Source organism: Emericellopsis atlantica (genome assembly GCF_019669845.1).
Source record: "Emericellopsis atlantica unplaced genomic scaffold F5Z01scaffold_14, whole genome shotgun sequence".
Taxonomy (NCBI): domain Eukaryota; kingdom Fungi; phylum Ascomycota; class Sordariomycetes; order Hypocreales; family Bionectriaceae; genus Emericellopsis; species Emericellopsis atlantica.
Window position 1 is genome coordinate 116,327 of NW_025764716.1, and position 27,278 is coordinate 143,604.

Below are 27,278 nucleotides of genomic sequence, written 5' to 3' on the forward strand. Positions count from 1 at the left end.
GTGAGCATCATCATACGCAAAGTCCGTATATATGCTATAGGGAGGTCTGCACCTTGGCATAGGCACTCAGCCATAGCACTAAGCCATAGGCGGCTCGATTTTGCTCACCAGCAGTGTGCTATTATAGGCACGGCTCTGATTTTCGTGCCGGACATGGAAGTGCTCGGAAGAGCGGCCGCTGCCAAGCAAAATAACCATGACCGCGGCCAATGTGGCGCAACCAGCACTTATAATTAATATCACTCTTATTATAGCGCATGGGTTACTCGAATACTGAAGCGGCCTCTAGAGTTCAAGACGCTCGACATTGATCCGACGTTTGTGGCTTGCTTGTACGCAGTGGTGGTCAGCATCGCACAGGACAATCAATGGCAGCAATACCCAATGACGGACAGGCAGCGAGTGGCACGAGGTATCTCGTGCACTGCAGTATGGAGTACTGCATGGAGGCTGGCGAGGGCGTTGTCTGCTGATGGACCAAGAAGGCGGGGATGATGAACAGAACAAGGGGCAAGCATGCGGGACCGCGAAAAAGAGGCCTTTCGTGATGTGGGCCAAAGGCGCAACCCGGCTAACCGCAGGTGGTTTGGCTGCTTGGCACCACTGCGCACCAGTCGTCTGATACCACAACCGTTACATACGGCACAACTTGGAAATGACAGAATGCGGGACCGGATAATGGAAATCAAAATACGTGTATACAAGTGGAAAAACAAGGACCGTGTCTAGAACAGGGTCCCCGTCCCTCTGCCCCCAGATATCCAATGAGCTGGTCCCTGGGACATCAATAGACTCGGCTTAGCCGTCTTGGCACTGTCTGGCATGCGCCGAGCCATCAATATTGACCAGCAAAGCCGCACAGGACAGGAGAGAACCTCAAGTCGCCGTCGCCATTGGACGCCTTCATCTAGGGCTGACTTCAGCTCTCTGGTGGCGCTACACTCTCTCGCTACACGGCAAACCCCATGCATGATGCACGCAGGCCCTCACCACTCCGTAATTACACTTGCCGCTTCTTTCCATAGGCCAAGTCTATGCAGTCATTAATTAGGCAGCGGGTTTGAAATGAGCCCTACTGCTTTAGCTCTCCTGTCAACATCGTCAGTTTCCCGTTCCATCACTCTTACCCCTGCCCATGTGTGTGTGAAGCCACAGCATGGATCCACGGGCTGCCTCACCATGTGGTGGTTAGCAGTCTCCATCTTGGGGACAGTGCCCCAGAAAGATGCATGTGGTGACAGCTGCTATAAGACCCGGGCCTCTCGCCGTGATCTGCTCAAGGGAAACTGGAAGATCACTCCAGGTGTCAGCGTTGCTCGCAGACGATCTGAGAACCACACTCACTCACTCGATTCCGCATCTGGAATTGCCTCTCTTTTACTTCCCTTCTATTACCCCCTATTTCTTCTTCGCGTCCATCACTAATAACCCTGTACCCCCTTGGACACCATGAGGGCGTCTCATGCTTTGCTGTCGGGCCTTGTGCTCCCAGCGTTGGCCGAGGTCCATGGTGCTGTCCACAGCAAGAGCACCACATGTGATCCCCCCGTGGTCTCTGAGGTCGAGGAATGGGTCACCGAATGGGTGACAGTCTCCTCCACCGTCACCGTCTGTGCCACGACCACCGGCATTCTTGCTTCAACCACCAGCGGCAGCGGTAATGGCGACGGCAACGGCAGTGGGAATGGCAGCGGCAATGGCAATGGCAATGGCAATGGAAATGGCAGCGGTAGCGGCCATGGAGGTGACTGTGACGGCGGCTGCGTCGACGGTGATGGAAATCCCATCCCGACTGCCACCAAGACTGACACCGCCACCTCGACTACCTCGACGAGGGTCACGGCGACCGAAACCAACAGCGGAAGCGGCAGCGGAACCGAACTTGCCTTGAAGAGGGATTGGGACATTGACTGGACCGACCTGAGCCAGCTCGAGCTGAAGAAGTCCTGCCGCATGCTGTACACCAAGGAGGAGGTCCCCTCTGGCACAAGTACGAACCAGACACATACCCCTGAATTCACATCGAGAGCCTGCGCTGACTTGACAATCATCTAGAGCCCGAGGAGGGTGAGCCTTATGCCTGGTTCAACGCCAACGACACCGAATATGCCAACCTGCAGACGGTCAACTCCAAGTACTTCCAAAAGGTGTGGTGCGACATTGACGCCGGCTGGATCAAGATGAAGTTCAGCAACTGGGACGCGTACAACCACGCCTGGGACAACTGGCACGACGTCTCCCGCCCGAAATGGGGCGACTATGTGATCATCACCCCAGAGGAATCGTGCCGCAACTACGGTGTCAAGGACCAGCGCAACTTTGTCCTGGCCACGGACGAGAAGCGCGATGATGGCAGCCAGACCATCACCTGCCAGATCAAGAACATTACCATTGCCGACACGGTCGGCGACGAGAACCCCGTCGATATTGAGTTTGAGAACTTTAACCAGCCTGGTGTCTCGGCGCAGGCCAACGACTCTCCCGGCGCTGACGGCTTCGATGACCTTGGCGGCGAGGTGCTCGCCGACCCCAGCGGCGACTCCGACTTTGACTGGTTCCTCGACAACACGATTGGCAAGATGGACGTGGAGACACTGAACCAGAGCGTCGTCGCCCAGTTTGGCTTCACCCTGGACGACTTTTACGGCGAGAACGATCTGCCCGATCTGGCCACCGCGAACCTCGTCAAGAGGAGGTTTGGGCGTAGGCTCAGGAGGGCGTTCAAGAAGGTCAAGGCGGCTGTCAAAAAAGCCGTGGCCGTGACCAAAAAGGTCTTCCAAGATGTCGGGGACGCCATCAAGGAGACGGCCCAGCAGATTGGCGACGCCATTGCCGACTTCACCACCATTGACCGCAGCATCTCCAAGGACATCAACTTTGACACGACGACGCTGGGCAATGTTGTCGAGACGCCCTTTGACGGCAAGACGGGCTACGAGCTCTTCTCGGGCGAGTTTGGCGAGGAGATTCGCAACGGCGCCGAGCTCTCGGGCTCGCTTGACATCTACTGTGTCGACTGCGGTGTTGAGGGCGACTTTAACATCCGCGGCAAGGTTGTCTTTGTCTTCTCACGCCTCAAGTTCGAGGAGGGCTTCGTCGAGGTCTCGGGCTCGCTGGGTGCTGGTCTGGGTCTGGGCATCGTCGCCGAGCTGACGCTGAACAAGGAGTTCAAGAAGCAGATCACATCCCTTCCCCTGACGCCCTTCTCGATCCCCAACGTCTTCGTCCTTGGCCCCAAGTTTGATCTCTCGGCCGGTGTTAACTTTGAGCTGGACGCCCAGGGTCAGCTGCTCGCTGGTGTCCGTGCCGACTGGCCCAGCATCAATGCCAGGATCGACGTCGTCAACTCGGGTTCCTCGTTTGCCAACGGTTTCACCCCCGAGCTCACGCCCATCTTCGAGGTCGACGGGACCATCAGCCTCACGACCACCTTCTTCCTCGAGGGCGCCCTGGGCATCGGCATCGACATTGCCAACGGTCTCTTTGACAAGTCTGTCGAGCTGATTGAGAAGCCAGGCATCTTCGTGTCCGCCGGCGTCGGCGCCTCCTTTAGTCTCGAGAACGGCGTGGGCGGCGCTGGTGACAACGACTGCTTGGGTGTCGAGATCGCCACCGGCTTCACCAACGAGGTGTCGGTCAACGTGTTCGACATTGACGCCCTTAGCGCTGTCATTGACACGCGCTCCTTTGACATTGCGCGCAAGTGCTTTGAGGTCTTTGGCAAGCGTGACGATGTCTCCAGCTTCCCTCTGATCGAGGCCCGCCAGGACGATGGCGGCATCGGCGCCACCACCTTTGACGGAGGCATCATGTCCAAGATCACGACCCGCGACGAGGCCCAGACGCTGCGTCTCCGCTACTCGCCCAACGGCAACATCTACGCTGTCCCAGACAGCAAGGTGCCCCAGGCGGACAAGGACAAGGAATGGTCGGGCTGGTTCGCCACCGACGAGTCTGGCATCTTCATCTATGGCGACTCGCACGCCCGCTTCCTCCACGGCTACCACGACACGCTGCTCGAGCTCGGTGTCTCCCGTCTCCGCCTGCACGAGCCCAACGCGATGCCCAAGACGTCACAGCTCATCGTCCTCGCCACCGTCCAGGACGACGACGCCACCGTCGAGACCCCCGGTGTCTCGTCCGAGGTGCCCTACCTCATCAGCAGCGACCTGGGCGGCGACATTTACTACCCCATCCTGTGCTCCTACGCGAGCGGCGACGTGTACCCCAAGATGTTCCTGGCCAACGACAGCCAGACGGGCGTCGAGCGTCTGATGAGCAACGACGCTGACATTCTCGACCAGATCACGGGCGCCGAGGTCAAGGATTGCAAGTACGCGCCCCTGACCAACTGGAAGAACGTGGACGTTGGCGACCTTGTCGAGGAGTAAGGGAGATGTCGTGCGAGGGGCTGTGCTGGCTGGAGAGGCGCGCGTTTATACCTTTGATTCTAAGCAATGTACATATACATACACTTTGGTTCCAAGAAATGTACATATATATACGTAATTAGAGGGCTAGTTCAGCCAGCCTCGGAGCATGACGACTCTATCTTCAGTGCATGATGTGAAGAATATGTTCCATTGCGCAACAAAGCTATATACAAGCGAATGGTCCTCAGTGTCTCTATGTATCCGGCACCAGGTCCAATGCTCCTGCATCTCACCCGAGATGTCATGAAGATGCGTCCACTGCCAATCAAGAGATGTTTCCGTATAGTTTACTGTCACTCCCTTATGCAGACCAGACATCAGGGCCGGGGATGGGGTAGGAGGAAAAGCTCTGGTAGAGGTTGAAGAGGATGCCAGGGTCCTGGGGTGTGTAGAAGGTGGTAAAGGGGGCGCCACCGCTGGGTGTGGCGGAGCCGGAGCCCGTGACCTCAATGTTGATGCACTGGGGGTAGAGCTGGGCGCCGTTGACCTGACCAGCGGAGTGGAGGGCGATGATCTCGTGGCGGAGGACGTACTTGCCCGGGGCGAGGCTGGCGGGGATGTCGACGGTCCATGCATTGCCATTGGCGATGAGGTCGTCCGAGGCCCAGTCGCCCGGGTTGGAGCCCGAGTTGAGGCCAGCCTCGTCGAGCTTGACGAACTGGAGGGATGTCTTGTCGATGGAGGCAAAGTCACCCGAGACGGGGGCGATGTAGTCAATGACGGGCCCGTGGTGGGAGACGGGCCAGGTGTTCCACTGGAGGGTGAGGGAGGAGCCAGCCGAGACGACGGCGGCGTTGGAGACGGGTGTGGCGCTCTTGTGGCAGATGATATCGGGGGTGTCGGCAGCGTTGGGCTCGACAAAGCCGTTGTCTTGGTTGGCGGCGGCCCAGCCGACAGCGTCTGCGGGCGCGTTGTGAGGGAGACCGCCGGTGTACTCGACGCCGTCGGCGATGATGGTGGCGACGTGGCCGTGGGCGCTGACGGCCGTGGCGAGGGCCACAATGGAGAGGGTCTTTGCGAACATGATGGCGGGATGGGACTGAAAACTGGCTGGCAGTTATGGGTGGATGAAGAGTCGAGTGAGAGACACTTGAGAAGAGAAGAGAACGGTTGAGGATGGAGAGGACAGGAGGAAGGAAGGCTGGATGAAGAGTGTCCTGGCTTCTTATATACATGTCCAAGTCGGAAGTGTCGCCCTTCTCTGGATAGTACGTGGCCAGCATAGACGCATCCTGGACGTTTTGGAACAGACGTTGAAACGAGCACCAGGAGATGCTGGTTGGCTGGGCCCGTGATGTGTCCCACCGATCACAGTAGGGAGCTTAATCTATCTGCCATCCAAACATGGACGACGGCGCTGCTTCCCGTGGTGCCGACTGCGTAAACGTGGGGATCGAGTTCCATGTTCGGGGGAATAAGCCCTCGTGCGCCGCGATCAGCCCGTCAACTGCCAGAACAGGATCGTGGATGGAGGCTCACTGCCGGTTTGGGGGCCCGCTGTGTCAGGGCTGGCCACGGCTATGCTGACGCGCTCATAGGATCGTCCTAGGAGAAGCATGGATGCTGGTGGGAGCGGTGGGTATGTTCCTTGGATGCTGTAACAGAGCCTCATGTCCATGAATTTGTGTGAAACAAGCTGGTTCTGTGTTTTGGACAAGAGAGGAGAAAGCATGGTCGATCCCCAGAACGTCTGTCTATCAAGGCAAACGACTGAAGGAAAGGAGGCGAGTGGTGAGCTCAGAGTTGACACGCTTGGGCTGGCTTGAGTGGCTTCCTGTCCATGGCATGATGTTTCTGGCCAGGGTCAAGGCAGGTCAAACAAACAAAGTTGCAGAACAATGTTGTGGGGTGCATCCCGGGCGTCTGACCTGCGATTATATCGCCTTTATGATTGGCGCGAGGCCCCTGACTCTGTGGAGAGAGCGTCGTCTCCTCCCGGCAGACAGACGCCACCATGGCGGGCGGAGCGTCTTCCTCCGCGATCGAAAACCGCCTTTGGCCTTTGAGATTCTTCCTCTCCATTCACCCGGCCACGTACTCCTGGGCCATTTTGCATGGAAACGACATGGAGGACGCCCCCGCGTCGGAGGTGCCATGCCGTCGCCAGCTCACCGTGTCACCTCATTATGCGCCGTGCTGCGTGGACGCACTACATGTACATTGCTTCGAATCCCACGGACCTGCAATATCCTGCCTGGTCAATGATGCAATACTGCGCCAGCAGGAGGACTCACGGACATCACAATACCACCAAGGCACTCGAATGCCGTCTTGGTTCGACGTGGACGCACGCTGGACTTCCCCAAGGAGCGGTGCGTGAAGCACCATTACCGATTTCGGTGATGGCTGCCAGGAGCAGAGTATCTATGTATTAGCGTGTCGCGCAGTTGCGGCCCGTGGACGATCTGAAGATCAGCGCTGTGCCTAGCTGGATGCGTGGTGCTGGGTTCAATGTCACTTGCAACTTGTAAGCCCCTCCCGCTGGAGATGCATCCTTGACGATCCTGAACATGAGGATCCGAGCGATCGTAGCATGAAGAAGCGGGAACGAGGGAGAACAGTGTTCAGCTCTACAGAGAGCCAGTGGTCGATCATCTCCTAAGCACAATGCCACGTGCTGGGCGAGACTAAAGGTTTGCTGGCGAAGAGACGAGCAGCTGAGGCGTGTCTGCCCATGCCCTTGGGCGCACAAATGCGACAAATCCAATGCGGTTCGTCAATATCTTGCTGCAATTAGCCTGAAGCTCAATGGTTGACGACGCAGACAGCGGACTCGCCGCCGTGTCTTGTAGACCTACGAACTGTCCACGTGCATGTTGACAGACCATGAATTTCTGCAGTTGCATTCCATATTCCATCTCCATCTCCCGAGCCTGGCGAAGCCCGAGCCAGACTGGGACATGGAACCAGAGGAGGAGCGTGGACTGCCACTCATCCATGCAGAGTCGAAGGCTGCTTCATCTATCACACATGGACAGAGTAACGTGATCGCCCTGTCTGGCGGCCACGAGTGCCTCTTTCAAGACGGGCGCATGAGACAGGGTTAGACAGAGTGCACGGTTGATCACAGGACCAGGCGGCTGACTAGAAATTTTCGTAAGTGCGGTAAGTTACTGTGCTTCCAAGTCATCACTCGTTGGTATCTGCACAGCCATAGTTTGACAAAAGCAAAGAAACATGTTGGCGGTTGGCATGCGTCAAGCATAGCCGTCCTTCTATTTTAAAGTCATATAACTGTCTCATAGTCGTGAAAAGCGATCGTAATCGAGCTCATAAGCATCCAACCAATACCCTCTTCCCCCTCCGCAACCAACCCCCTTCTCCTGAGTGTCGACAGACCTCTTCATTCCCAACCATACTCTCCCACCAATCAACTCGGACACCAAACTTGGCGCCCTTACTCCTCGCGGCCGATTTCCATGCGCTTCTTCAGCCTGTAGGCGATCGCCCTCTTGCGTGCGGCAGCGGGCATGGTGAAGGCGGCGGAGCCACCAAAGGGACCGGCAGGCGTAGAGTTGCGCACGCGCACGATGCAGACATTGTCCACACCTCCGGCCGAGCCGTCGCAGGTCATGCCGGCGGGCATCTGGATCTTCATGGGGAAGTCGGTGGTCGTGGTCAGCGAGAGACCGGCCACGAAGCCGGGCACGTCCTGGGTGACCTGGGCCCTCTGGAAGGCGTTCATGTCGGTCCCGCCCGAGGTGCCGTCAACCATGGCCTCCATGGGTCCAGCGCCGTCCTGGTTGATCTGCATCTGTTAGTAGTTGCTCTGAGATTGTGGTTTGCAAGAAAGGACTACCTGGCGCATGGTGACGCTGATCTCGCCACTGTCTGAGCACGTAGGCATACCGCTCGTGGCACCGTCGCCAGCCGTGGCAGCGACGCTGCTCTCGACGGAGAACTCATTCTTCTGGCCGTTGGCGTTGGAGCCGCCGCCGCCACCGCCAAAGAGGCGACCGAGGAACTGGCGGCGGTTCTTCTGACCGCGCCCACGGCTCGCGCCACGGAGGCCCGAGATGTCGTCCTCGACGCCTGTGGAGTCGGCGGCACCGTTGTTGGTCGGGGCCGAAGCGCCATTCATAAAGGCGGCAATCATCGTGTTGGGGTCGACAGGTCCATTGCCCTGGGTGCGTCCCAGAGGGCCGACTTCGCCGCTGGCAATCTCGCTGTCGCGGATGATGGATGTGTCCGCCTGGGAACCGCAGCCGTTGGACGAGCAGTCACGAGGCGTGCCGTCGGCGACTATAAGGTGTTAGTGATGAAATTGATGTATGACCATGGGCTGATCGGCAAACATACTGCTGAGTCCAGGCATGGTGACTCCGTTGGCGCCCTCGATCGAGGTGATGACGCAGTGGGCAGAGGCGCCTGCAATGAGGCCGAGGAGAGTGATAGCGTACTGCATCTTGATGTTTGTGGAAAGTTGGGATATCGTAAAAGAATTAAGTAGAGTGAAATGATGTCGCCGGGACGAAGAAAGAGATGGCTACCAGAGCGCAAAGAAGATGATTGAGAAGGTGGTGAAGGCGGTGGTGAGAGTGCTCGAGTTGTCTGTGTCTGTCTGTCTGTCTTCTCAATCCGAGCGATCGTTGCTCTTTAATACTTGTGCATCATCACGAGAGACTGGATCGTCTGCATCGCCATCGCTTCTAGTCTCGATAGTCTTTCGCGAGGTTACTTTTCCAAGGTTACTTTTCCCAGTTTCCTTCTGCCATGGCGTCTGAGACTCGGGGGGCTGTGTCGATGATTTTCAGGTCGCAAAACAATCGCGCAATGAGGTCTCGTGGAAATACCCCGTCATGGTAAACACTCGTCGTCGTGCACCAGTGAGAGCGACGGCATTCATCGAAACGAATCATTCAGATGCTCACAGGCAGAGGCCTTGCTTCACCATACGTCTCCGCGATGACTTGGCGGCCGTGCCTCCTCGATGGGGGACTCAGCCACACCGCAGCGTTGAGTCGCGCCATCTACGGTTCTTGGACGATGTTGCGAAGGCGTGAGCCCGCGTGACATTCGGTGTGGCTCCCTTTGCGTGGTCTTGGCGAGAGGAGGCGGGAGGTCAAACAACCCTGCGACACTAGCCTGGCCCTGGCGGCGATCCGGACTTGGCTTCCCGACCAATGTTAGATACTGGTTTCAAGGCCAGTGATGATTGTCAATTTTCGTCTTTAGCGACTGGCTGAGCCTTGAGGAGGACAATGTGACTCGTCAATCGGATCGTCGACTAGGTCCGCATCAGAGGCGGGAGAGGCTGAGCATAAGTCCCAGTCCTGATGAAGCGGGTGAGAACATTATGATGCGATTGGCTCGTTTATTGAAGTAGCAGCGAAAGGAGAACACCGGTCCAGGTTTCAATCATTGCCCCAGCCTCAGGGCCCGTCCGCAAATGGACATTTATTCATCATCTATGCTTAATACATGGTTAGCTCTGTCCGGCCTCGGGTGGGCTATTAATAGATCGATCAGGTCATGACACACTAATCATGAGGGTATCTTCGTTGAGGACTCTTTTACTTTCAATTGATGACAAACAGCCTGAGTTCAACAAGTGTTATGACACTGTTAATCACCGTGTCCCGTTCCTCGATCTGCAACCTGCATTACTGCATCTCGGCAACGTTTACACCCTGTCCATTCAACATGAGCCTTCTAGCAGTTTGCAAAAGCCTCCGTGAAGTACGGTGCTAGGTTTCCTGAGCCGTTGGCATCACCCTCCGCCGTGCCATTGCCCAAGCACTGGAAGCGGTTCCTCGACCTCCAAGTGATGTCGAAATGCTCTCCGCCCACATTGTCAAGACCGTTCTTGAAGTGCATTATTGATCCAGCGTAAACGCCGGTGACCTTTCCGGTTGCACGACCATTTTTATATAGAGTGCGGCAATCGCCGGACCACACAGTCCGCTTGAGGAGCTCTTGAGAGTATTCGTTAAAGTCGTCAACCGCCTCCTTCTTCACTTCAATTGTCCTGTTGCGTCGTCAGTGTCTCCAAAAAGACTGGAGCATGCACACGGCGTCACTCACCGAATGTTTTGACGATTCATCCTCATGATCCACTTCATAAGGTACGAAATGATAAAGTCCATCTCAGAAAGGACGGAGCCGTGCGAGATGGGCGGGTTCGGGCCGTTCACGATGCCGTAATTCGGAAAATTCTCGACTTGTGTAGCGAAAAAGGCTCGCGGGTCGTCCTTCCACATCTCATTCAGAGTAGCACCGTCTCGGCCGACCATCTTGAACTGCGGGATCCAAGAACTGTCGAAGCCAGAGGCACAGACGATCATGTCGAATTCTTGGATTTGGCCATCGACGGTCTTGATGCCCTTCTCCGTAAAGGACTCAATCACATCCCAGCTATCCTTGCAGTTGGGTTGCTGCAACGCCTCCAAGTAGCCCTCACCAGGGGAAAGGCGACGACAGCCAGGACGGTACTCGGGAACTGTTCTCTTCTCGAGCTCGGGCGCATTGATCGTCGACGTATGCATCTTATCCCTGCATAGGCCCTCGTAGAACTGCTGGAGAGGATGATCAAGGCTATATGTATCAGCACAAGTCCCCGACCCCAGAGGTCACTAGTTTCCCGACTGGACTTACCACATCACATAGTAGAACGCATTCACTCTGCGATGTGTCAGTGCTATTATATCCTCATGTGGCGGGATAACAAACAAACCCTTGCTCCAGCTCCTTACGGTACTGGTAGAGAGCCTTGGGGTCTTCTCTCCACGTCTTCTTTTGTTCCTCGCTGTACTTGAAATTGACGCCTGCTGGCGTCTTTTCACCCAAAAAGTTGACCGAAATCCATGTGCGCTGTCGCACAAAATTGACGAGCTTCTCGACTTTGGGTTGCATCGCCGGCACGACCTGGATGCCGGACGACCCATTACCGATCACGGCGACCTTCTTCCCGGTGTAGTCGTAGTCGGGGTCCCTAACATTGTCAGATGCTTCTTCATTCATGTTGTCATGGGTGAGCATGATCCTACCACTTGGCTGTGTGAACCAGCTTGCCCTTGTACTCATCAAGGCCCTTGACATTTGGCCACTTCCACTTACTACAAGGACGAGCGTTAGCACCGCATCCACAAAGAGCACACATCAACGTACTTGAGGAAACCTCCGCCATTGATCAAAAAGTCCGCTTCAACCTCCTTGACCTCGCCGCCCTGCTCCACCTTGAGCTTCCATGCCGCAGCATCCTCATTCCAGATCGCTTCCAGGATTGTCGTGTTCAGCTGCACGTACTTGCGCAGGTTGTACTTGTCGGCCGTACGCTTGATGTATGCGAGGATCTCCTCCTGGCCAGCATAGAACGAAGACCAGTCCGGGTTGCCTTCGAAGGGCAATACGTAGGTATCTACAGTCGTCAGGATGCATTCTCCCAGAGCACTATATTGACACTTGAGGAATTGAGCGAACGTCGGTGATCTTACGAGAAGGGATATCACTAGGGTCAGGAGTCAATACCGAACTTCAAATAATGATAATGGGGTGTAAATTGAACTGACCATCCAGCTCCAGGGTACGTGTTCTCCAGCCACGTGCCACCAATGTCATGGTTACGATCGAAGATCGCCAAGTCAACTTCATCCTCGAGCTTCAGCTCATGCTGGACCTTATGCGCAACCATGAGACCTGAGAACCCAGCGCCGACGCAGACAACGCGCATCTTCCTGGTGGGGGTGTACGCCGGCTGCTCGAGTAGCTTGAAAGCGCCATGTCCATTGATGCCGTTTGTCGCCATGGTGAATTGCAGTGTAGTCGAGGTGGTGGCCTGTATGTCGTTTGTAGGGAATATCCAGAGCAGCTCTGGAGAAGGTCAGAACAGCCAGACACAACGTATATACCGAGTTCGCGCCGTGCCGATTACACACTCTGCCTGCCTCTTCTGGCCCTCACATGCGCGACGTCCTCAACCAGCATGAACAGGGCAGAGTCCGCGACTCCGCCAACACTCGCCATCACAACGGGAATCGTACATCTCATTGACAGTGTTCAGACTACCGGCCAGGGATTTCCAGCGAATCGGATGCTAGCCTGTGAGCCGTAGTTGGAGATAGCCGAGCTTTTCTGCAATTAGAAAGGTATCCAGATCGTGTGCTTTTATCCCTGCGACGCACTGTAAATATCCTTGCCTTGACATCTGCCACCACCTGCAAGTCCAGGGATTCAAGCTCCGCATTGACCATATCCCCTCCCGCGGCTGTGGATGTAATGCCGGCGGTTTGACCGCATTCGCATTTATCAGTCTTGTTCTGTTGGTTCAACCAACTTGGTTGAAGGAGGCGCGTATGCAAACACAAGGTCTGAAACTTTGCGAGCCAGTGGCAGACCCCTTTTTTTTCTTATCACGGCAGTCACAAGCCGAGTGAGAATATGCCCACGATATCTGGGTCACAATGCACCCCTCCTTACCGCTCTGGCATCCTCCCGTGTGCCTAAGGGTTGCTCCCGCGTCACTGCACTATGGAAGAAGGAGAATACTTAGGCTAGCTTCGTCTGGTCTGTTGCTCTTTCGTACACTGGTTTTAGCGAGGCCAGACACTTGAAGAAATGTAGTTCATTGACAGAACCGAGTCCCAGGTAGCGGCTTCTATGTAGCCTTTGAGTTGGTCACCCACGTATCTTTGACCACAGTAATGTCGCGAGCGCCATAGGCAATGTCCTCGTCGCTCACTTCGCCGCGAAGGACACTCTTCTTGCCTCCCGATATTTCGTTGGTAAGCTCAAATTCATCGTCGCGCAGATTAAGGTTGCTACTGTGCAGGCGCCGGAATTCACTAAAGTAATCACCACAGTTAGCAAGGAGTGTATATCCCCATGAACCACACGCAAGAGGCAGGCGTATGTCATACCGTCTCTCCAGGTTGTTCCGGACATGGGTGTTCTCCAGATCAATACCACGGCTCCCAGAGCCACTGTTCTGTTCGCCACTGCCGACGGAGGTGTTGATGGTTTGCCACCATTTTCGAAATAGGGGGCCGTAGGTGGGCAGACAGGCGCAGACAATTCCGATAAATGGCTCGCAGCAGGACCAAATGAAGACTTGTCCCATGGCCCACGTGAAGTCTTCGGCGTTGACCAGATGGTCCATGGATACGATTCGAAGGATGCTGGCGATGCAAACGCTATTGAAAAGTGTCAGTCGTCTATGGCGCAGTTTTTTCAGGAGAGGTAACTGCACGTACAAGGCGCCTAGTAGGAGGATACCAGAGACAGCGACTTTCTGAGAGCGGCGCATTCTGAGTTTGATGACTTTTCGCAAATCAGCAAGTGCATCGAGGTTGCCGGCGAGGCAAGGCTACTCACTCGTTGGGATCGGCACCAAAAGAATCAAGATATCAATCAGCATGGCGCAGATTCCGTTGACAAAGTAGAACAGTGAAGTATCAATACAGGATCCCTGCGCGTCTGGCTTCGTGAATTGCTCCCAGAAGTATGACGCAGGGCGGCATCCGCTCAGCCATGCGATGATGATAGCCACCCAGTAGCCAAGGACTAGTGCCATGTTGATCTTCCAGGCCAAGTTGATACCGAACAGTCGTCGATAGAACAGAAGGATAGAGGCCTTTGTGAGAGTAACGCAAGTCGCGTAGATCAATACAAAGGCGTATGCCATCTGCCAAAGACGGGTAAACTCTTCGAAAGTACTATGTCCTACATTAGCAATGTTCATTCACCACGACAATCAGGCATGCAGACATAATCCACAGGTGCTTCCCTCCTCCCTCCTGAATACTGGTAAAGCACAAGACTGCTGTCCCTATAGCAAAGATCTTTTCGGTTATTAGTCCAGGTTGCATATTGACCCTCTAGCCAGCTCCCTAGTTGCTTCGCTGCGAGTTGTTCCGTTGACTTACCAAAGCCAGCACAATTGTGTAGTCGTCGACAGCAAGGCTGTTTCCAGATTTAAGGCGAGCCACAAGCCTGAGGATCACGGAGAGGATGCCAAGTGCCATGATCGTAATGACAGTAACGAGAATGCTCATCGTTTGGTTTTCTGTCAGGTCCATGCCTTTGGGCGTCGGGCCCCAATCACCAGACGCAGACATCTTGGTGCGAAAGCGAGAGAATAGGGCAAGAATAAAGTCGAGGAAACGAGGAGAGTCGTCAAAATCAATTTCCATGCTCTGCAAGCCCTCGGGCAGCCTTCCACTTCTTCAAATGCCCCGAGAACCCAGCGGTTGCTATTAAATTTTCTGCTCCCCTTTTGCGAAGTGACCAACAATGCGGCAGTAGAAAGCTACCAGGGCTCCTCGTTTCGAAAGATTCACTGCTGTTGCTGCAGGTGTTGACCCTTGACGATTTAACAGGGAATCTTGCTGTGTTGGCTCTGTCCTTGTATTGTCCAAGTGGAGCTCAAGTGTGTATGTTGGTCGAAGACGCAAACTTCAAGCACCAGGGCGGATATCACCTCGGCTATGGGAAGGCACTAGACCAGGGTTGACGCGAATCACATGGGCCCCTTAAAGAGGTAGATGGTATCCCTTGTAAATGACGAAGATTCTTGCTGGTATTTGTCAAGGACTCAAGAGCGATGTTGGGCCCTTCAGACACAAACGATTATACCGCTAGCTGCGGACGATCATGCCTTCTGAGGCGACAACGAAGATTCCAAGGTACTGAGATAGGACTGTGAGCCTCCTATACAACCGTATGTCAATTCGCGCCCGGGATAGGGTACTGCCCCTCTCTACCAGACATACAGGCAGCATTGGGGCAACAGCCACTGACCTGGTTTGCCCGCTCCAACAAGTCGTGGTCCGGGAATGAGGCAGGCTAAGCAGTATCATGTTTACCAGGAGCACCTGAGCGCTGGGCGCTGGGTACTGGTTTCACTGTCCCGCGACCAGGTCGGTCAGGGGCTGTTGCCCCAACGGGCCAACACTGTGTGAGACTTCTATCAGAGCGCGGATTACCACAAGGTTATACAGGAGGCTACTAGTCTTATCTTAGTACCTTAGAAATCGGGGAGCAGTAGCATGTTGGCCACGGACTAGAGTTACCAGACCTGGAAGGGGTGTACGGTGTACTAAGCCTCGAGCGCCACCTTGGGGAACAGGGAAGACTAAGCGACTCTAGCCCACTCTCCGGAGAAGACATGGCCAAGATATCTTCCGACGCCTGTGGGGAACGGAAGCCTGTTTCCAAGTGATATGTCGCCTGTTAGACACATCTTCGGCCCTCCTGGCGGCTGCCAGTGCCGATCCCTGTTACTGGTCTGCGAATGGACATTTATTCATGGCCTATTTGTGCTTGCTGTGTGCATGCACAGTATTAGGTTTTCTTTTCAGTCTGGAGAGGCTAAAAATAGACCAATGTGATCGCAGCAAACTGTCCGTCAAGAAAGCTTCTAGTATCGACGACTTTGCTCGCGTTGAATTCATAAAGAACAGTCTTCCTGGTGAGTCCAATGGCTACGACACTGCCAACATGAGTTGTGTCGTCCAACCCTGATATTTTGTTTAGGGTAGGCCAATTGGTGTTCGCCCCGACGGTCCAGGCATGAAGTTCTTTAACAAACTCTCAAACGACGTGTCGTTTGCCCTCGTCACACTGGTTTGTGTCTGACAATTACTCGGAGCGCAGTACGTGGCCCTGCTTTAAAATGCTTTGTGGACAGCAAATACCACTGCTAACGAGTGCATTCTGAGGAATCGAATGCGTCTTCGCGTGCCGAATCTCGGGCCCGAGCACGCGCGCCCGTCCGAGTCAGACAAGATGGCAGTTGCAGCTGCTCGGTAATCTGGCGATCGCGGCAAGGCATTTCTAATTCGCGCGCGGCAGGCGACTGAGGTATACTCGTCACCAGTCAACCAAACAGCAACACCAGCCTTGGCTTCAGCCTGAATAACTACATATAGCTGTGGTCGGATCCATCGTATTCCTGTCCAGCAAAAGAGAGCCCCCATTGCCTCCACTAACTTTCTTTGAGCAGTGAGCACCCTCTCGAGTTTCGAATACTCAACTGTCTCGTCATGTCCCTGTCCGCCAAGCCTGTCCTTATCTCCGGGGCGGGGCTGGCCTCACTGCTCTTCGCCCAGTCCCTGCGTCAATCCAACATCCCGTTTCGCATCTTTGAGCGGGATGCGTCCTTTGTCTTCCGCGCCCAGGGCTACCGGCTGCGGCTCTCCGACGAGGGCCTCGACGCCATCGAGTCCGTGCTCGACCCCCCGACCTGGACCAAGTTCTGGGACGCCTGCGGCCAGACGGCGGGTGCGGGATTTGCCGCCTGGGACGCCGTCACGGGCGAGCAGACGGATCACAAGATGCCTGAGAAGCTAGCGTCACGCGGCGGCAAGGTCGTCGGCATCGCCAGAGGCGACATGCGCAAGGTCTTTGCCGACGGGTGCCAGGACAAGATCGAGTGGTCCAAGCACGTCACGGGCTACGAGCTCACCGAGGATGGCGTCCGGGCCCTCTTTGCCGACGGCACAAAGTCAGACGAGGGCTGCATGCTGGTCGGCGGCGAGGGCATCTACTCCAAGGTGGCTAGACAGCTCTCTGGCGGCAAGCTCAAGGTCTTTGACACGGGCGCACGCGGCATCCACGGACAAGCCCCCGCGACGGCCTTCCAGGGTCTGGGCGAGGGCGTGCATAGGTTGCTTGACACAAGTCGCGGACCTGGAAAGGACGTCTCCATCATCACTAATGTGCGCCCGGGCGAACTGGACGATCCGACCGTGCGCTTCGGCTGGACGATGGCCACCCAGCCGGGTGCACTTGTCGCGCCCAACAACGACTTCAGCCAGATTGGCAAGCCGGCAGCTGACATGGCCAAGGAGTTGACGAGACACTGGGCCGCCCGATTCAAGCCGCTCTTTGACCAGATGCAGGTCGAGGACGCTGCGTTTTGGAAAATCACATGCTCGTCGCCCAGCGGCGTGCCCGTCTGGCAGAACGAGCCGCGCGTCACCGTGATTGGCGACGCCGCGCACTCCATGACGCCCGCCGGGGGCATCGGGGCCAACACGGCTGTCCAGGACTCTGCCTTGCTGGGCAGGTTACTACGGGAAGCCGGCGGGTTCCGGCCTGGGGTCACCGAGGCGTACGAGAAGGAGATGAGGGTCTATGCGAGCGAGGCTGTCAACGCGAGCTATACCCTAGCCAAGGGAGCCTTTGGCATTGAGATTGATGAGGAGAGCACGCCTACGGTGTGAGGTATTTTTGGAGGATGAGTTCATGTTATTATGGCATGATACTGCTATACTTAGACAGACGAAATAGAACCGTGGACCAGACAAACAACAGCATTGAACGAAGACAGCCTAGGATTATTCGGTCATTGCAAAAGAGAAACAGCGTGCCAAGAGCAAGCATGTGCTCGGAAGGATGGCCTACCATGCTCGCGTGGACAATTAAGCTTCCCCCTACTTAACTCTAACCTAGTTTCGACGCGTCCACGTGTGTTCCCGAGAGAGTCTAAAACCCTGAGAACTCTATTCACAAGCGCTCAGTCCTCCCTTGATCCCCCAGATTTGATGAATATACGCCCAGAGCCTTGAGGGAAAGGGCTGACTACCCTGATGATGGTTGATCGTCTTGCAGGAACAGAACTGGACAATACTGCCATCTCGTAGCCACCCGACTGTGAGTTGGCGCTACCTAGTTAGGCTTTGTCTGAACCATAACCCAGTACAACGCGTGATGTTCGCGTACAAGTCACGGCAACGCCGGGAGACGTCACATCAAACGCATATGAAGACCTCGTCTCCCCTCCAATCGGCCTCGCTCGGCTTTCTCACTCATCACCACACCATCTATCTTGTTCACTCCCTCACTCGCTACCTTACAATGCGTCTGACACTCGTTCATCTCATCGCCACGGTGGCCCTTGCCGCTGCCAACCAGCGCCTGCTCCAGCACAATCCCGTCCACCCGTCCAAGACAGTGGACAACTGCCACTCCCCCATGCTCTTCAAGGGCAAGTACACTCTGGGGCGCCACAGTCTCGGCTGTGGCACCCACGGCATGGAAAGGCCATGTGCTTGCAACGAGATGGATCCCTTTGAGTTCGCCTACGAGATGTGCGAGCAGGGTGACGGCGTCTGCCACGAGGCCATTGAGTTGGCCATGCTCGTACAGGCCCAGCTTGACGAGGAAAAGGCCGCCTACTGGGAGAAGGCGCAGCAGGTCTGCGAAGACAAGGCGCACTGCCACCACCACAAGCATGAGCACCCCAGGTTCGACCCCAAGCGCGCGGAGGCGGCGGCCAAACACGCCCACCGCAAGTCCAAGCACGGCCATGCGTCCATATAAGGCGCCAAATATCGTTCTGCAGGTGACCGAGAAACCTGCGTCTCAAGGACCATGCCGGCACTTGAAGATCTGGGAGCGGCGCCGTGAGATGAAGGCGGACATTTGCCACTGGCCGAGGGGGTGGCCGGCGGGCAGGGAAGATCAGGATGGCTTGATGTTCAAAAATGGGTGGTGGTAAATAATTGGCGTGGACATGCAAGTTTCGATGTACGGTGCTGTTCTTTCTGTCTTGATCTTAAATGTTGCAGAGTTCTATAGACACGGTATATTCGATTTCTTATGTTACGGGGACATGGACTCAAAGATTGAGATTTCTTGCCGCTGCTTCACCAAGCCTTTCTTGGTGACTACAACAACATCAGGCTCTCGAACTTGTTAAGGCCGTCGTAGCCGTGTAGAAATTGGCCATCCAGCATTCCGTGACAGATGTGACCTGGCAATCTCTAATAGACAACGTTTGTCATTTGGATAAAAGGGAACGAAAACGTGGGCGACAGGGAGAGCGCCTTTTGTAGAATATGTATTTTCATGATATCATGCCAGACGCCTTTGGTCCTAATCAAGCCCCGATATTTGCAAAAATGCACACGAGATAGGATGTAATGGTGTTTCTGCGGCTACGAAAAATATGCGACTGGATTCCTGGATTGTACATACGTCTGTTGTGTCGTGTATGGAGGCCAGGGTGGGTACATTGCGGCTATGGGGAATCTTTCCCAGTACGCACTGGCAATTATGAGAAGACAAAACATAATGACATCCAGTTTCCAATGTCCCAAGTTTCCCAGTCCAGGAGAGTCTTACCTTTGCGTGGTGCTCGATACGAGGGTGTCCTAAAACACAAGTCATGTCCAGGGTAGGCGATATTGACGGGTAGCGCCAAGGTGATCCAGCGACAGCCAAGCCTCCAGCCCTCCACAGCGGGCATTCGGCAGCTAGGGCGATCTCGCTTGGCACAGGACGGGTGCTTTTCTTGGCCGGCAGACACGGGCCTCTCACATTCGAGCCAAGCGCCGCATCGAGCAGGCCAGCGACGACAATGCGTCACTCTTGGACGACATGGGATGTTTGTAGGGAAGAGACACTGGAGAACACTTGATGTGACTCTGTTGGTAGATAAATTAATACCCGGGGCTTGATTACTACTCAGTGAACAATGGAATGCTCACATATGCCATCCCCCGCCCGCTCGTCGACAGTGTCGGCTTCCCTCTTCTTGTTCGGCAGCTGCGGCAATTGTGAGGTCGCTGGCGGGTGGGCGGGGAGCCGGCCATGAGACTAGCCAGAACTGACCAAGGAGCTTGGCTCATGCGTGACCATGCTTATTTTCAAGCTTGACGGTCGCTTTATTTCCATTCTTCGTCGTGTGATTCTGCCTTGGGAATCGGGAGGCCCAGACCTCAATCTGCTGGCCAGTATGTGCACATTGCGCATTTAGGCAGACTGGCTGGGCGCACCACGCCTTGGATGTGGGAGGCCTCGTGAAGGATGAAGGTGTGATCAGCGGCCCTCCGTGTGTTCCGGCCCCGTTTAGCTTGCTTGTGTTCTCAATTCTCGAGGCCGTGACTAAAATGATGCTTATCGCGCGGCTCTTTATGGTGGAGGCTTCCCATCTCGACGGACATCGTTCTGGACCAGACAAGTGGAGGTCTCCTCTCATGTTGATTCGATCACAATTTATTCCAGAATATGGCATCGAACAAGTGTTGGGCCGACTCGGGCCGGATTCCCTTCGCCAACGAATGGCTGTTGGAAGTGTCGGAATATTGAGAGTGCACACTTGGGCGCCAGACCTGGCCCGCTAGAGTCGAGGCCTTGCGTGCAGCCACGGGCTTTTCTAATGTCCTCTTTCATTGGCGTTGGCGACGTGATGTCGGCAGTGTGACACAAGTGCAGAAAAGAGGCCATCCGGCAGCCGGCAGAGACCAGTGTCTCACCATCACCCGCGTCCCATCCGTCAGGCTGTCTCCTCTGCAAGCGGCCTACCCGCATTCCTCGACCAGTCTCAGACACGACTCACCCTGGGGCGAAACAGCACCTGAAAGCGTTGGCGCCGTGGAGAGTTGCTGGGGCGATAATTAGGTATCCGGTAGTTTCGACGCCCGCTATATCCCGAACCCTCACTTCTCCACGATGAGCGTGGATTCTTGGGACTAATAAGGAAAAGGTAATGGCGGCATTTCGCACGGTCGCTAGCAGCCCGCGACACTGCATCTAGTATCCGCCAGGCTGATCGCCTCTGTCTGTATGGATGCACATCAACAGGCAGACCCATCACGGGATCTCGAGGGCGCAGTCTGCCCTGGGGTCTCAGAAGTGCGCGCAAGCAGGCAGACACCTCTTCTTATCAGCATCTTGGTCCCCTAGTGCGGGCCACTTACACGAAAGCGGACAAAACTTGGGGAACATGTTCGTTGGCCATGAGGTCCCTCCTACATAGTATTGCATGTAGAAAAGGATGTGCCCCCTCTTCTCGGATGCGACCTGAAGCGCTTCCCTCTCTCCCTCTTCATCCCACCTGCTTGTGCGTGACGCGAAAGGAGTGCTTCCCAGACCTCACCTCAACATCCAGCACATAGCACCACCACAACCATGGGTCGCTCGTCGTCCTCGTCCATCAGGACGCCTGATGTTTCCGGTTCGGGCGCCGACAACGAGAAGCACCAGCCCGGCGGCGACTCGCACGCCAACATGGACATTCGCGGTCTCGAGACATCCGAGCACACGTCGCTGCACCGCGGTCTCAAGGCGCGCCACATTAGCATGATCGCCATTGGCGGCGCGCTCGGCACGGGCCTCATCATCGGTACCGGTGCGGCCCTGGCCAAGGCTGGTCCCGGCTCGCTCTTCATCTCGTACACTTTTATCGGCGCCATTGTTTTCCTCGTCATGGCGGCCCTCGGCGAGATGGCGGCCTGGATGCCGTTCTCGGCTGGCTTCACAGGGTACGCCTCGCGGTATTGCCATCCTGCTCTCGGTTTCGCCCTCGGATGGACCTACTGGTTCAAATATGTGATTGTGACGCCCAACCAGTAAGCGACGCATACGCGAGACTGAGAACGGATAGCCAACTGACATGACCACACAGACTGACCGCAGCTGCTCTTGTCATCCAGGAGTGGTGCCCACCAGACAAGGTCAACCCGGGCGTCTTCATCGCCATCTTTCTCGTGGCCATCATCTGCATCAACTATTTTGGCGGCATCAAGTTCTTTGGCGAGTTCGAGTTCTGGCTGTCCTCCATCAAGGTCCTCGTCATCCTGGGCATCATCCTCTTCTGCATCGTCATCGCAGCGGGCGGTGGTCCCAACGGCCAGGCGACTGGCTTCAAGTACTGGCGCGACCCGGGCGCGTTTGCCGAGCTCAAGGTCAAGGGCAGCGTGGGCCAGTTCCTCGGGTTCTGGTCCGTCATGGTCAACGCGACGTTTGCCTACCTGGGCACCGAGCTCGTGGGTGTGACCGCGGGCGAGGCGCAGAACCCGCGCCGCAGCATCCCCAAGGCTATCAAGCTCACCTTTTACCGCATCGTCGTCTTCTACTGCCTCAGCGTTTTGCTTGTTGGCATGATTGTGCCGTACAACTCGGACAAGCTGGCGTTTGCCAACGACGTGGGCCGCCCCGGCGCCAGCTCGTCGCCCTTTGTCGTGGCGGCCAAGGAGGCTGGTGTCCAGAACCTGCCCGGCATCATCAACGGCTGCATCCTCATCTTTGTCTTCTCGGCCGCCAACTCGGACCTCTACATTGCGTCGCGCACTCTTTACGGCCTCGCCAGCGACCGCTCTGCGCCGGCCATCTTCAAGCGCACCGACAGCCGGGGCGTACCGTGGCCGTCACTCATTGTGGCCTCGCTCTTTGCCCTGCTCGCCATGATGAATGTGGCCGATGACTCGCGCGCCGTATTCAAGCACTTTGTCAACCTCACCACCATCTTTGGCCTGCTCACCTGGATCTCCATCCTCATCACGCACATCTGGTTCTGCCGGGGTCGCCAGGCGCAGGCCATCCCCGACAGCATCATGCCGTACCGCGCGCCCCTCGGCATCTGGGGCTCCTACGCGGCGCTGTTCTTCTGCATTATCATTGCGCTCACCAAGAACTTTGAGATCTTCCTCGTCACCGGCGACGAGCCCTTTGACTGGCGCACCCTCATCACAGGCTACCTGGGCATCCCGCTGTACCTGCTCCTCCTCTTTGGCCACATTCTCATCAAGAAGTCGCGGGGCATCGCGCCCAAGGATGTCGACTTTTACACGGGCAAGGATATCATCGACCGCGAGGAGGAGGCATTCCTGGCCAAGAAGGAGGAGATGGCCGCGAGCAGGACTGGGTGGAACAGGTTCTACGATCGCTTCCTGTCGCCGCTGTTCTGAGGTTGGTTGTTTCCATGAATGTAAATAGATGTATACCCTGGCGTGTTTATGAGCGATCAAATGATTTCTTACAATTGGGAGTGGCCTCAAGTAACGAGTGAGTGGTGAGTGATGTGCATTGTGATACTGTCCGTCTCCATCATGACGCGATTCCGATCACGTGCGCAGCGCTAGTGCCTGAGGCCAAATTACCCCCCTGCAGGGTAGGCTCAACACCACTATCTCTCGGCTCCAGTCTCCTCTCCGGCTCTCACCATCGGCATCCTCCTCCAATCTCCACACATGGCGCTCAGGTCCACCCAGCCAGCTCAGCTCGGTCGTCTCCGCGCGTGTGCCGTGCTTGGCCTTTTCGCGGTATTGATCGCCTGACTCGCAGTCTCGCCCTTGTTACGTACCAACAACCTATCCTCCTCAGCCATGCCCCGACTCTGGCTGCAGCCGTCTGCACTCTGCTCGTGGTGCGCACGCGGTGACAAGAGGCTAGTCCAGCCATCTCCAAAGCACTAACGAGCAGATGACAGTCCTCCCCAAAGACTTGGAGCCGATGTCCCGGTCTTATCGTTCCAGGAGGGATGCACCCCGCAGCTGGGCATCAGCCTCGCGTCCCACCCCTGGCATCGCGCAGATACCGCAGATAAGAGGCGTGCGATCTCGGCCTCTCCAAATAAGAACGACGACCCCATCCGGTCCGCCTGCCTGAGAGAACAGTCACTGCTTCGACGGTCCATGCGATGCGACGTCACTCCTACAACTCGGCTGCGCTTTGAAACTGTCACGACTCTTCTCCTACAATTGAGCGATAGCTCACCTACGGTCACCGCAGAGCCGCCACGACGCTTACCACCACCACCGCCATGGACGCCTCCAGACGAGGTTCCGCGATGCAGGCGGACCAGGCGCTCGCGCGTCTGGGCTACAAGAGCGAGCTGCCGCGCAACCTCAGCATGCTGAGCGTGCTGGGCCTGTCCTTTGCCATCATGGCCGTGCCCTACGGCCTCTCGACGACCATGTACATCACCCTGACCAACGGGCAGGCCGTCTCGGTCCTCTACGGCTGGATCTTTGTCTCGCTCATCTCCCTCTGCATCGCCGCCTCCCTCGCCGAGATCTGCGCCGTCTACCCGACCGCCGGCGGCGTCTACTACTGGAGCGCCATGCTGAGCACGCCGCGCTGGGCGCCCCTCGTCAGCTTCATCGACGGCTGGCTCACCCTCGTCGGCAACTGGACCGTCACCCTCTCCATCAACTTTGGCGGCGCCCAGCTCATCCTCAGCGCCATCACCATCTTCAACGAGGACTTTGTCGCCAATGCCTGGCAGACCGTCCTCTGCTTCTGGGCCGTCATGATTGTCTGCGCCCTCGTCAACGCCTTTGGCTCCCGCTACCTCGACATTATCAACAAGCTGTGCATCTACTGGACTGGCGCCAGCGTCATCATCATCCTCGTCACCCTGCTCGTCATGGCAAAGGACCGCCGCTCGGCCGAGTTTGTCTTTGCCCACTATGATGCCTCCGCCTCCGGCTGGCCCGAGGGCTGGTCCTTCTTTGTTGGTCTGCTGCAAGGTATACAAGATCTTGACCTCTGATTTCATTCCCCGCTGACATGCGTAGCTGCATACACACTGACCGGCTACGGCCTGGTGGCGGTCATGTGCGAGGAGGTGCAGAACCCCGAGCGCGAAGTCCCAAAGGCCATGGTTCTGTCCGTCGCGGCCGCCGGTCTTACGGGCGTCCTCTACCTCGTCCCGATCCTCTTCGTCCTCCCGGACGTCCAGATGCTCCTCGAGGTGGCCAACTCACAGCCCATCGGACTGCTCTTCACGATCGTCACCGGCTCCAAGGCAGGCGGTTTCGGACTCCTCTTCCTCATCCTCGGCATCCTCATGTTCGCCGGCATCGGCGCCCTGACGGCCTCCAGCCGCTGCGCGTACGCCTTTGCCCGCGACGGCGCGATCCCCGGCTACCACCTGTGGAAAAAGGTCAACCCCAAGCTCGACATGCCGCTGTACGCCCTCATCCTCTCCACCGTCGTCGACTGCCTGCTCGGCTGCATCTACTTTGGCTCCTCGGCCGCCTTCAACTCCTTCACCGGCACCGCCACCATTGCCCTCTCCACGTCGTACGGCGTGCCCGTACTCGTCAACCTCGTGCAGCGTCGCAAGGCCGTCCGCCACTCTGTCTTCTCCCTCGGCAAGTTTGGCACCGTCATCAATGTCATCTGCGTCGTCTGGATCGTCTTTGCCTGCGTCATCTTCTGCCTGCCCGTCTCGCTCCCCGTCGACGCGAGCTCCATGAACTACGCCTCCGTCGTCTTCTCTGGCTTTGCCGCCATTGCGTTTGCCTGGTACTTTTCCTACGCGCGCAAGAACTTTACGGGCCCGCCCGTGGATAGGGAGGCCATGGACACGGTCGATGGGGTCATGGCGGCGCCGCACTCGCCGACGGAGGATCTGGGCGACGAGAAGGTCGTCAAGAGCAATGGCTCTAAGTCTAGGTGACAAGTTATCGTCCGCTGTACAATATGTTCGCCCATAGCCTTGAACATTCTTCATTGCATATGCAATGTTACCAATGGAGTTTGCTTGGACACCAGTGTGACGAACCAACACCACATCAAACAGGATCAGTTGGCATAATGCTGTATTGTGACAACACTCTTTGTAGCCACGGAAATGTATCTTTCTCTTTCACAACAGGAACAGACCTTCCAACAGAATCTATCGACAACCTCCATTCCTTTGCCCACCACTCGACATGACAATCACTCAAACGCACGGCACGTCGGGCAGAGGATCATCCGAGCCAATGTCCTCTCCTGTACTCACCAGCGTGAGGTGCTGACGTACCAGCTGAATCTGACTTGTCAGCTCGGGCGAGTTCTCCGGGTTGCCGTACGACAGGGTGAATCCGTCGGTGTGATTGACCCATTGCTGTCGCTGTTAGTATCCCTTGTCTGTCCAGTGCATGCAGTCGTCTGCTTACCTGGCAGTTGGGGGAGTTCCGCCCGAAGAGACTCCAGAAAGCATCACCAGTCGCAATGGGGCTCTCTCTCAGAACCTGGAAGAACTCATTCAAGTCATCCCCTGAACCACCAGTCCAGTCATACTCGCCAGCAAAGTAGGTACGCCCGGCGTCCGCCACGAGGTCGATGCCCTCCTGTAGTCTCGCTACATCGGGCCCGTAAAAGTGATCGGAGAAGATGTCGACCTCTTCAACCGCAAAGTGGTCCGCGTTGATGCCATATGTTCCGTCAACATAGAGCTTCTTGGGGGCCAAGTCCTTAACAAAACGACCAATGTCACGAACCCATTCCGTCGGGCAGTTCTTGTCGCCCCATTTATCACCGTACAGCTCGTTGCCACTCTCGTAGGCGAAGATGGTCGGGTCCTCCGCATAGGTCAAGTTGGTGAGCGGGTTGACGTGCGTGAGGAGACGTTCAATGTACCACTTGAAGTCGGTGACGATGGACTGGTTGTAGTAAAACTCCATGATGAGCGGATCCTCGGGGTTCTCAGCAAAGGTGAGGTTGTAGCCTGCCCAGCGGAGGAAGTTGTACTTTCCGCCGTGGTAGTAGTCCTGGACGAACATGTCAGATATCGATGCTGTCTCCGCGTGCAGGTGACAACGTACATAATGATCTACTAGGGGCACCATCAGCCGCACACCGTGCCTGCGAGCTTCAGACACGACCCAGTCCATGGTCTCAAACGCCTTTTCATTGATGACTCGGTTGCCCGGGAGGAGCGAGAGTGGGTTTCCAATGTTGCTCCCGAGGGTGTGGACTCGAAGCATTGTGCCGCCCATGGCGCGGATGATCTCCATAGCCTCGGTGATCCGTCCACGCGTTGGGTAGCTGCTGTTTGTCCTCGCGTCAAAGGGCTCGCCTGGAGGTGGCGGCACAATGTTCTCGTCCAGACCCAGCCAATACGCATTGCCTCCAACGGGACGCCAAGGCTCGCCGCCTAGCGAGAGCTCGGTGCCATTGCGGACGACGTGTTGGTTCTGCGTGCATGCACCAGAGGCCACACCGACGAGACAAGGGAGGATTTGAGAGGGCTTCATCGTGAAATGTGTGCTCGCTGTTGGTCAGGGCCGATGAGATGTTGAGACCGGGCGTAGTTGCTTTTGTACCTCCATTTTCCCAGGTCCCCGGAACTTTGAACGCCCGCTTGTGAGGACGTCCAGTCTTTCTCCAGGTGAACTGACTGCCGACCCC

The 27,278-nt window shown here is 56.3% G+C and overlaps 11 protein-coding genes across 11 annotated transcripts; 4 read left to right on the forward strand and 7 right to left on the reverse strand.

Moving 5' to 3' along the window:
* Window positions 1–1,449: 1,449 nt before the first annotated feature.
* F5Z01DRAFT_674327 (uncharacterized protein) lies at window positions 1,450–4,391 on the forward strand (the record flags this gene model as incomplete). Its single annotated transcript, XM_046265028.1, has 2 exons — window positions 1,450–1,990; window positions 2,056–4,391. 2 exons carry the CDS (start codon window positions 1,450–1,452, stop codon window positions 4,389–4,391), a joined length of 2,877 nt encoding a protein of 958 aa, XP_046117929.1.
* A 171-nt stretch (window positions 4,392–4,562) lies between these two features.
* F5Z01DRAFT_111552 (glycoside hydrolase) lies at window positions 4,563–5,617 on the reverse strand. Its single transcript, XM_046257415.1, has one exon. It carries the CDS (start codon window positions 5,455–5,457, stop codon window positions 4,735–4,737), a length of 723 nt encoding a protein of 240 aa, XP_046117930.1. The 5' UTR covers window positions 5,458–5,617; the 3' UTR covers window positions 4,563–4,734.
* Window positions 5,618–7,060: 1,443 nt separating this feature from the next.
* Window positions 7,061–7,372, reverse strand: F5Z01DRAFT_636672 (uncharacterized protein; the record flags this gene model as incomplete). The annotated part of the gene is made up of 1 exon (XM_046262227.1): window positions 7,061–7,372. One exon carries the CDS (start codon window positions 7,370–7,372, stop codon window positions 7,061–7,063), a length of 312 nt encoding a protein of 103 aa, XP_046117931.1.
* A 276-nt stretch (window positions 7,373–7,648) lies between these two features.
* On the reverse strand, window positions 7,649–9,035 carry F5Z01DRAFT_111585 (uncharacterized protein). Its single transcript, XM_046257416.1, has 3 exons — window positions 8,733–9,035; window positions 8,233–8,675; window positions 7,649–8,181 (listed from the first exon to the last, which is right to left on the reverse strand). Exons 1-3 carry the CDS (start codon window positions 8,836–8,838, stop codon window positions 7,831–7,833), a joined length of 900 nt encoding a protein of 299 aa, XP_046117932.1. The 5' UTR covers window positions 8,839–9,035; the 3' UTR covers window positions 7,649–7,830.
* Window positions 9,036–9,873: 838 nt separating this feature from the next.
* On the reverse strand, window positions 9,874–12,471 carry F5Z01DRAFT_655713 (uncharacterized protein). Its single transcript, XM_046263527.1, has 8 exons — window positions 11,942–12,471; window positions 11,867–11,880; window positions 11,541–11,790; window positions 11,420–11,488; window positions 11,107–11,364; window positions 11,028–11,054; window positions 10,458–10,967; window positions 9,874–10,401 (listed from the first exon to the last, which is right to left on the reverse strand). Exons 1-8 carry the CDS (start codon window positions 12,175–12,177, stop codon window positions 10,086–10,088), a joined length of 1,680 nt encoding a protein of 559 aa, XP_046117933.1. The 5' UTR covers window positions 12,178–12,471; the 3' UTR covers window positions 9,874–10,085.
* Window positions 12,472–12,715: 244 nt separating this feature from the next.
* On the reverse strand, window positions 12,716–14,683 carry F5Z01DRAFT_655719 (uncharacterized protein). The gene is made up of 6 exons (XM_046263528.1): window positions 14,294–14,683; window positions 14,136–14,209; window positions 13,743–14,083; window positions 13,622–13,688; window positions 13,289–13,561; window positions 12,716–13,213 (listed from the first exon to the last, which is right to left on the reverse strand). Exons 1-6 carry the CDS (start codon window positions 14,558–14,560, stop codon window positions 13,027–13,029), a joined length of 1,209 nt encoding a protein of 402 aa, XP_046117934.1. The 5' UTR covers window positions 14,561–14,683; the 3' UTR covers window positions 12,716–13,026.
* A 1,315-nt stretch (window positions 14,684–15,998) lies between these two features.
* Window positions 15,999–17,607, forward strand: F5Z01DRAFT_111621 (uncharacterized protein). Its single transcript, XM_046257417.1, has 3 exons — window positions 15,999–16,021; window positions 16,088–16,314; window positions 16,372–17,607. Exon 3 carries the CDS (start codon window positions 16,412–16,414, stop codon window positions 17,591–17,593), a length of 1,182 nt encoding a protein of 393 aa, XP_046117935.1. The 5' UTR covers window positions 15,999–16,021; window positions 16,088–16,314; window positions 16,372–16,411; the 3' UTR covers window positions 17,594–17,607.
* Window positions 17,608–18,088: 481 nt separating this feature from the next.
* F5Z01DRAFT_655723 (uncharacterized protein) lies at window positions 18,089–18,993 on the reverse strand (the record flags this gene model as incomplete). The annotated part of the gene is made up of 1 exon (XM_046263529.1): window positions 18,089–18,993. A coding segment is annotated over exon 1 (559 nt), but the record flags the coding sequence as incomplete, so codon positions are not given.
* A 2,133-nt stretch (window positions 18,994–21,126) lies between these two features.
* On the forward strand, window positions 21,127–23,164 carry F5Z01DRAFT_111668 (dicarboxylic amino acid permease). Its single transcript, XM_046257418.1, has 2 exons — window positions 21,127–21,724; window positions 21,781–23,164. Exons 1-2 carry the CDS (start codon window positions 21,285–21,287, stop codon window positions 23,060–23,062), a joined length of 1,722 nt encoding a protein of 573 aa, XP_046117937.1. The 5' UTR covers window positions 21,127–21,284; the 3' UTR covers window positions 23,063–23,164.
* Window positions 23,165–23,726: 562 nt separating this feature from the next.
* F5Z01DRAFT_111693 (amino acid permease) lies at window positions 23,727–25,647 on the forward strand. Its single transcript, XM_046257419.1, has 2 exons — window positions 23,727–24,625; window positions 24,674–25,647. The coding sequence occupies exons 1-2, from the start codon at window positions 23,917–23,919 to the stop codon at window positions 25,558–25,560; spliced, it is 1,596 nt and encodes a 531-aa protein (XP_046117938.1). The 5' UTR covers window positions 23,727–23,916; the 3' UTR covers window positions 25,561–25,647.
* A 73-nt stretch (window positions 25,648–25,720) lies between these two features.
* Window positions 25,721–27,218, reverse strand: F5Z01DRAFT_111697 (glycoside hydrolase superfamily). The gene is made up of 3 exons (XM_046257420.1): window positions 26,693–27,218; window positions 26,045–26,638; window positions 25,721–25,992 (listed from the first exon to the last, which is right to left on the reverse strand). The coding sequence occupies exons 1-3, from the start codon at window positions 27,122–27,124 to the stop codon at window positions 25,828–25,830; spliced, it is 1,191 nt and encodes a 396-aa protein (XP_046117939.1). The 5' UTR covers window positions 27,125–27,218; the 3' UTR covers window positions 25,721–25,827.
* Window positions 27,219–27,278: the final 60 nt, after the last annotated feature.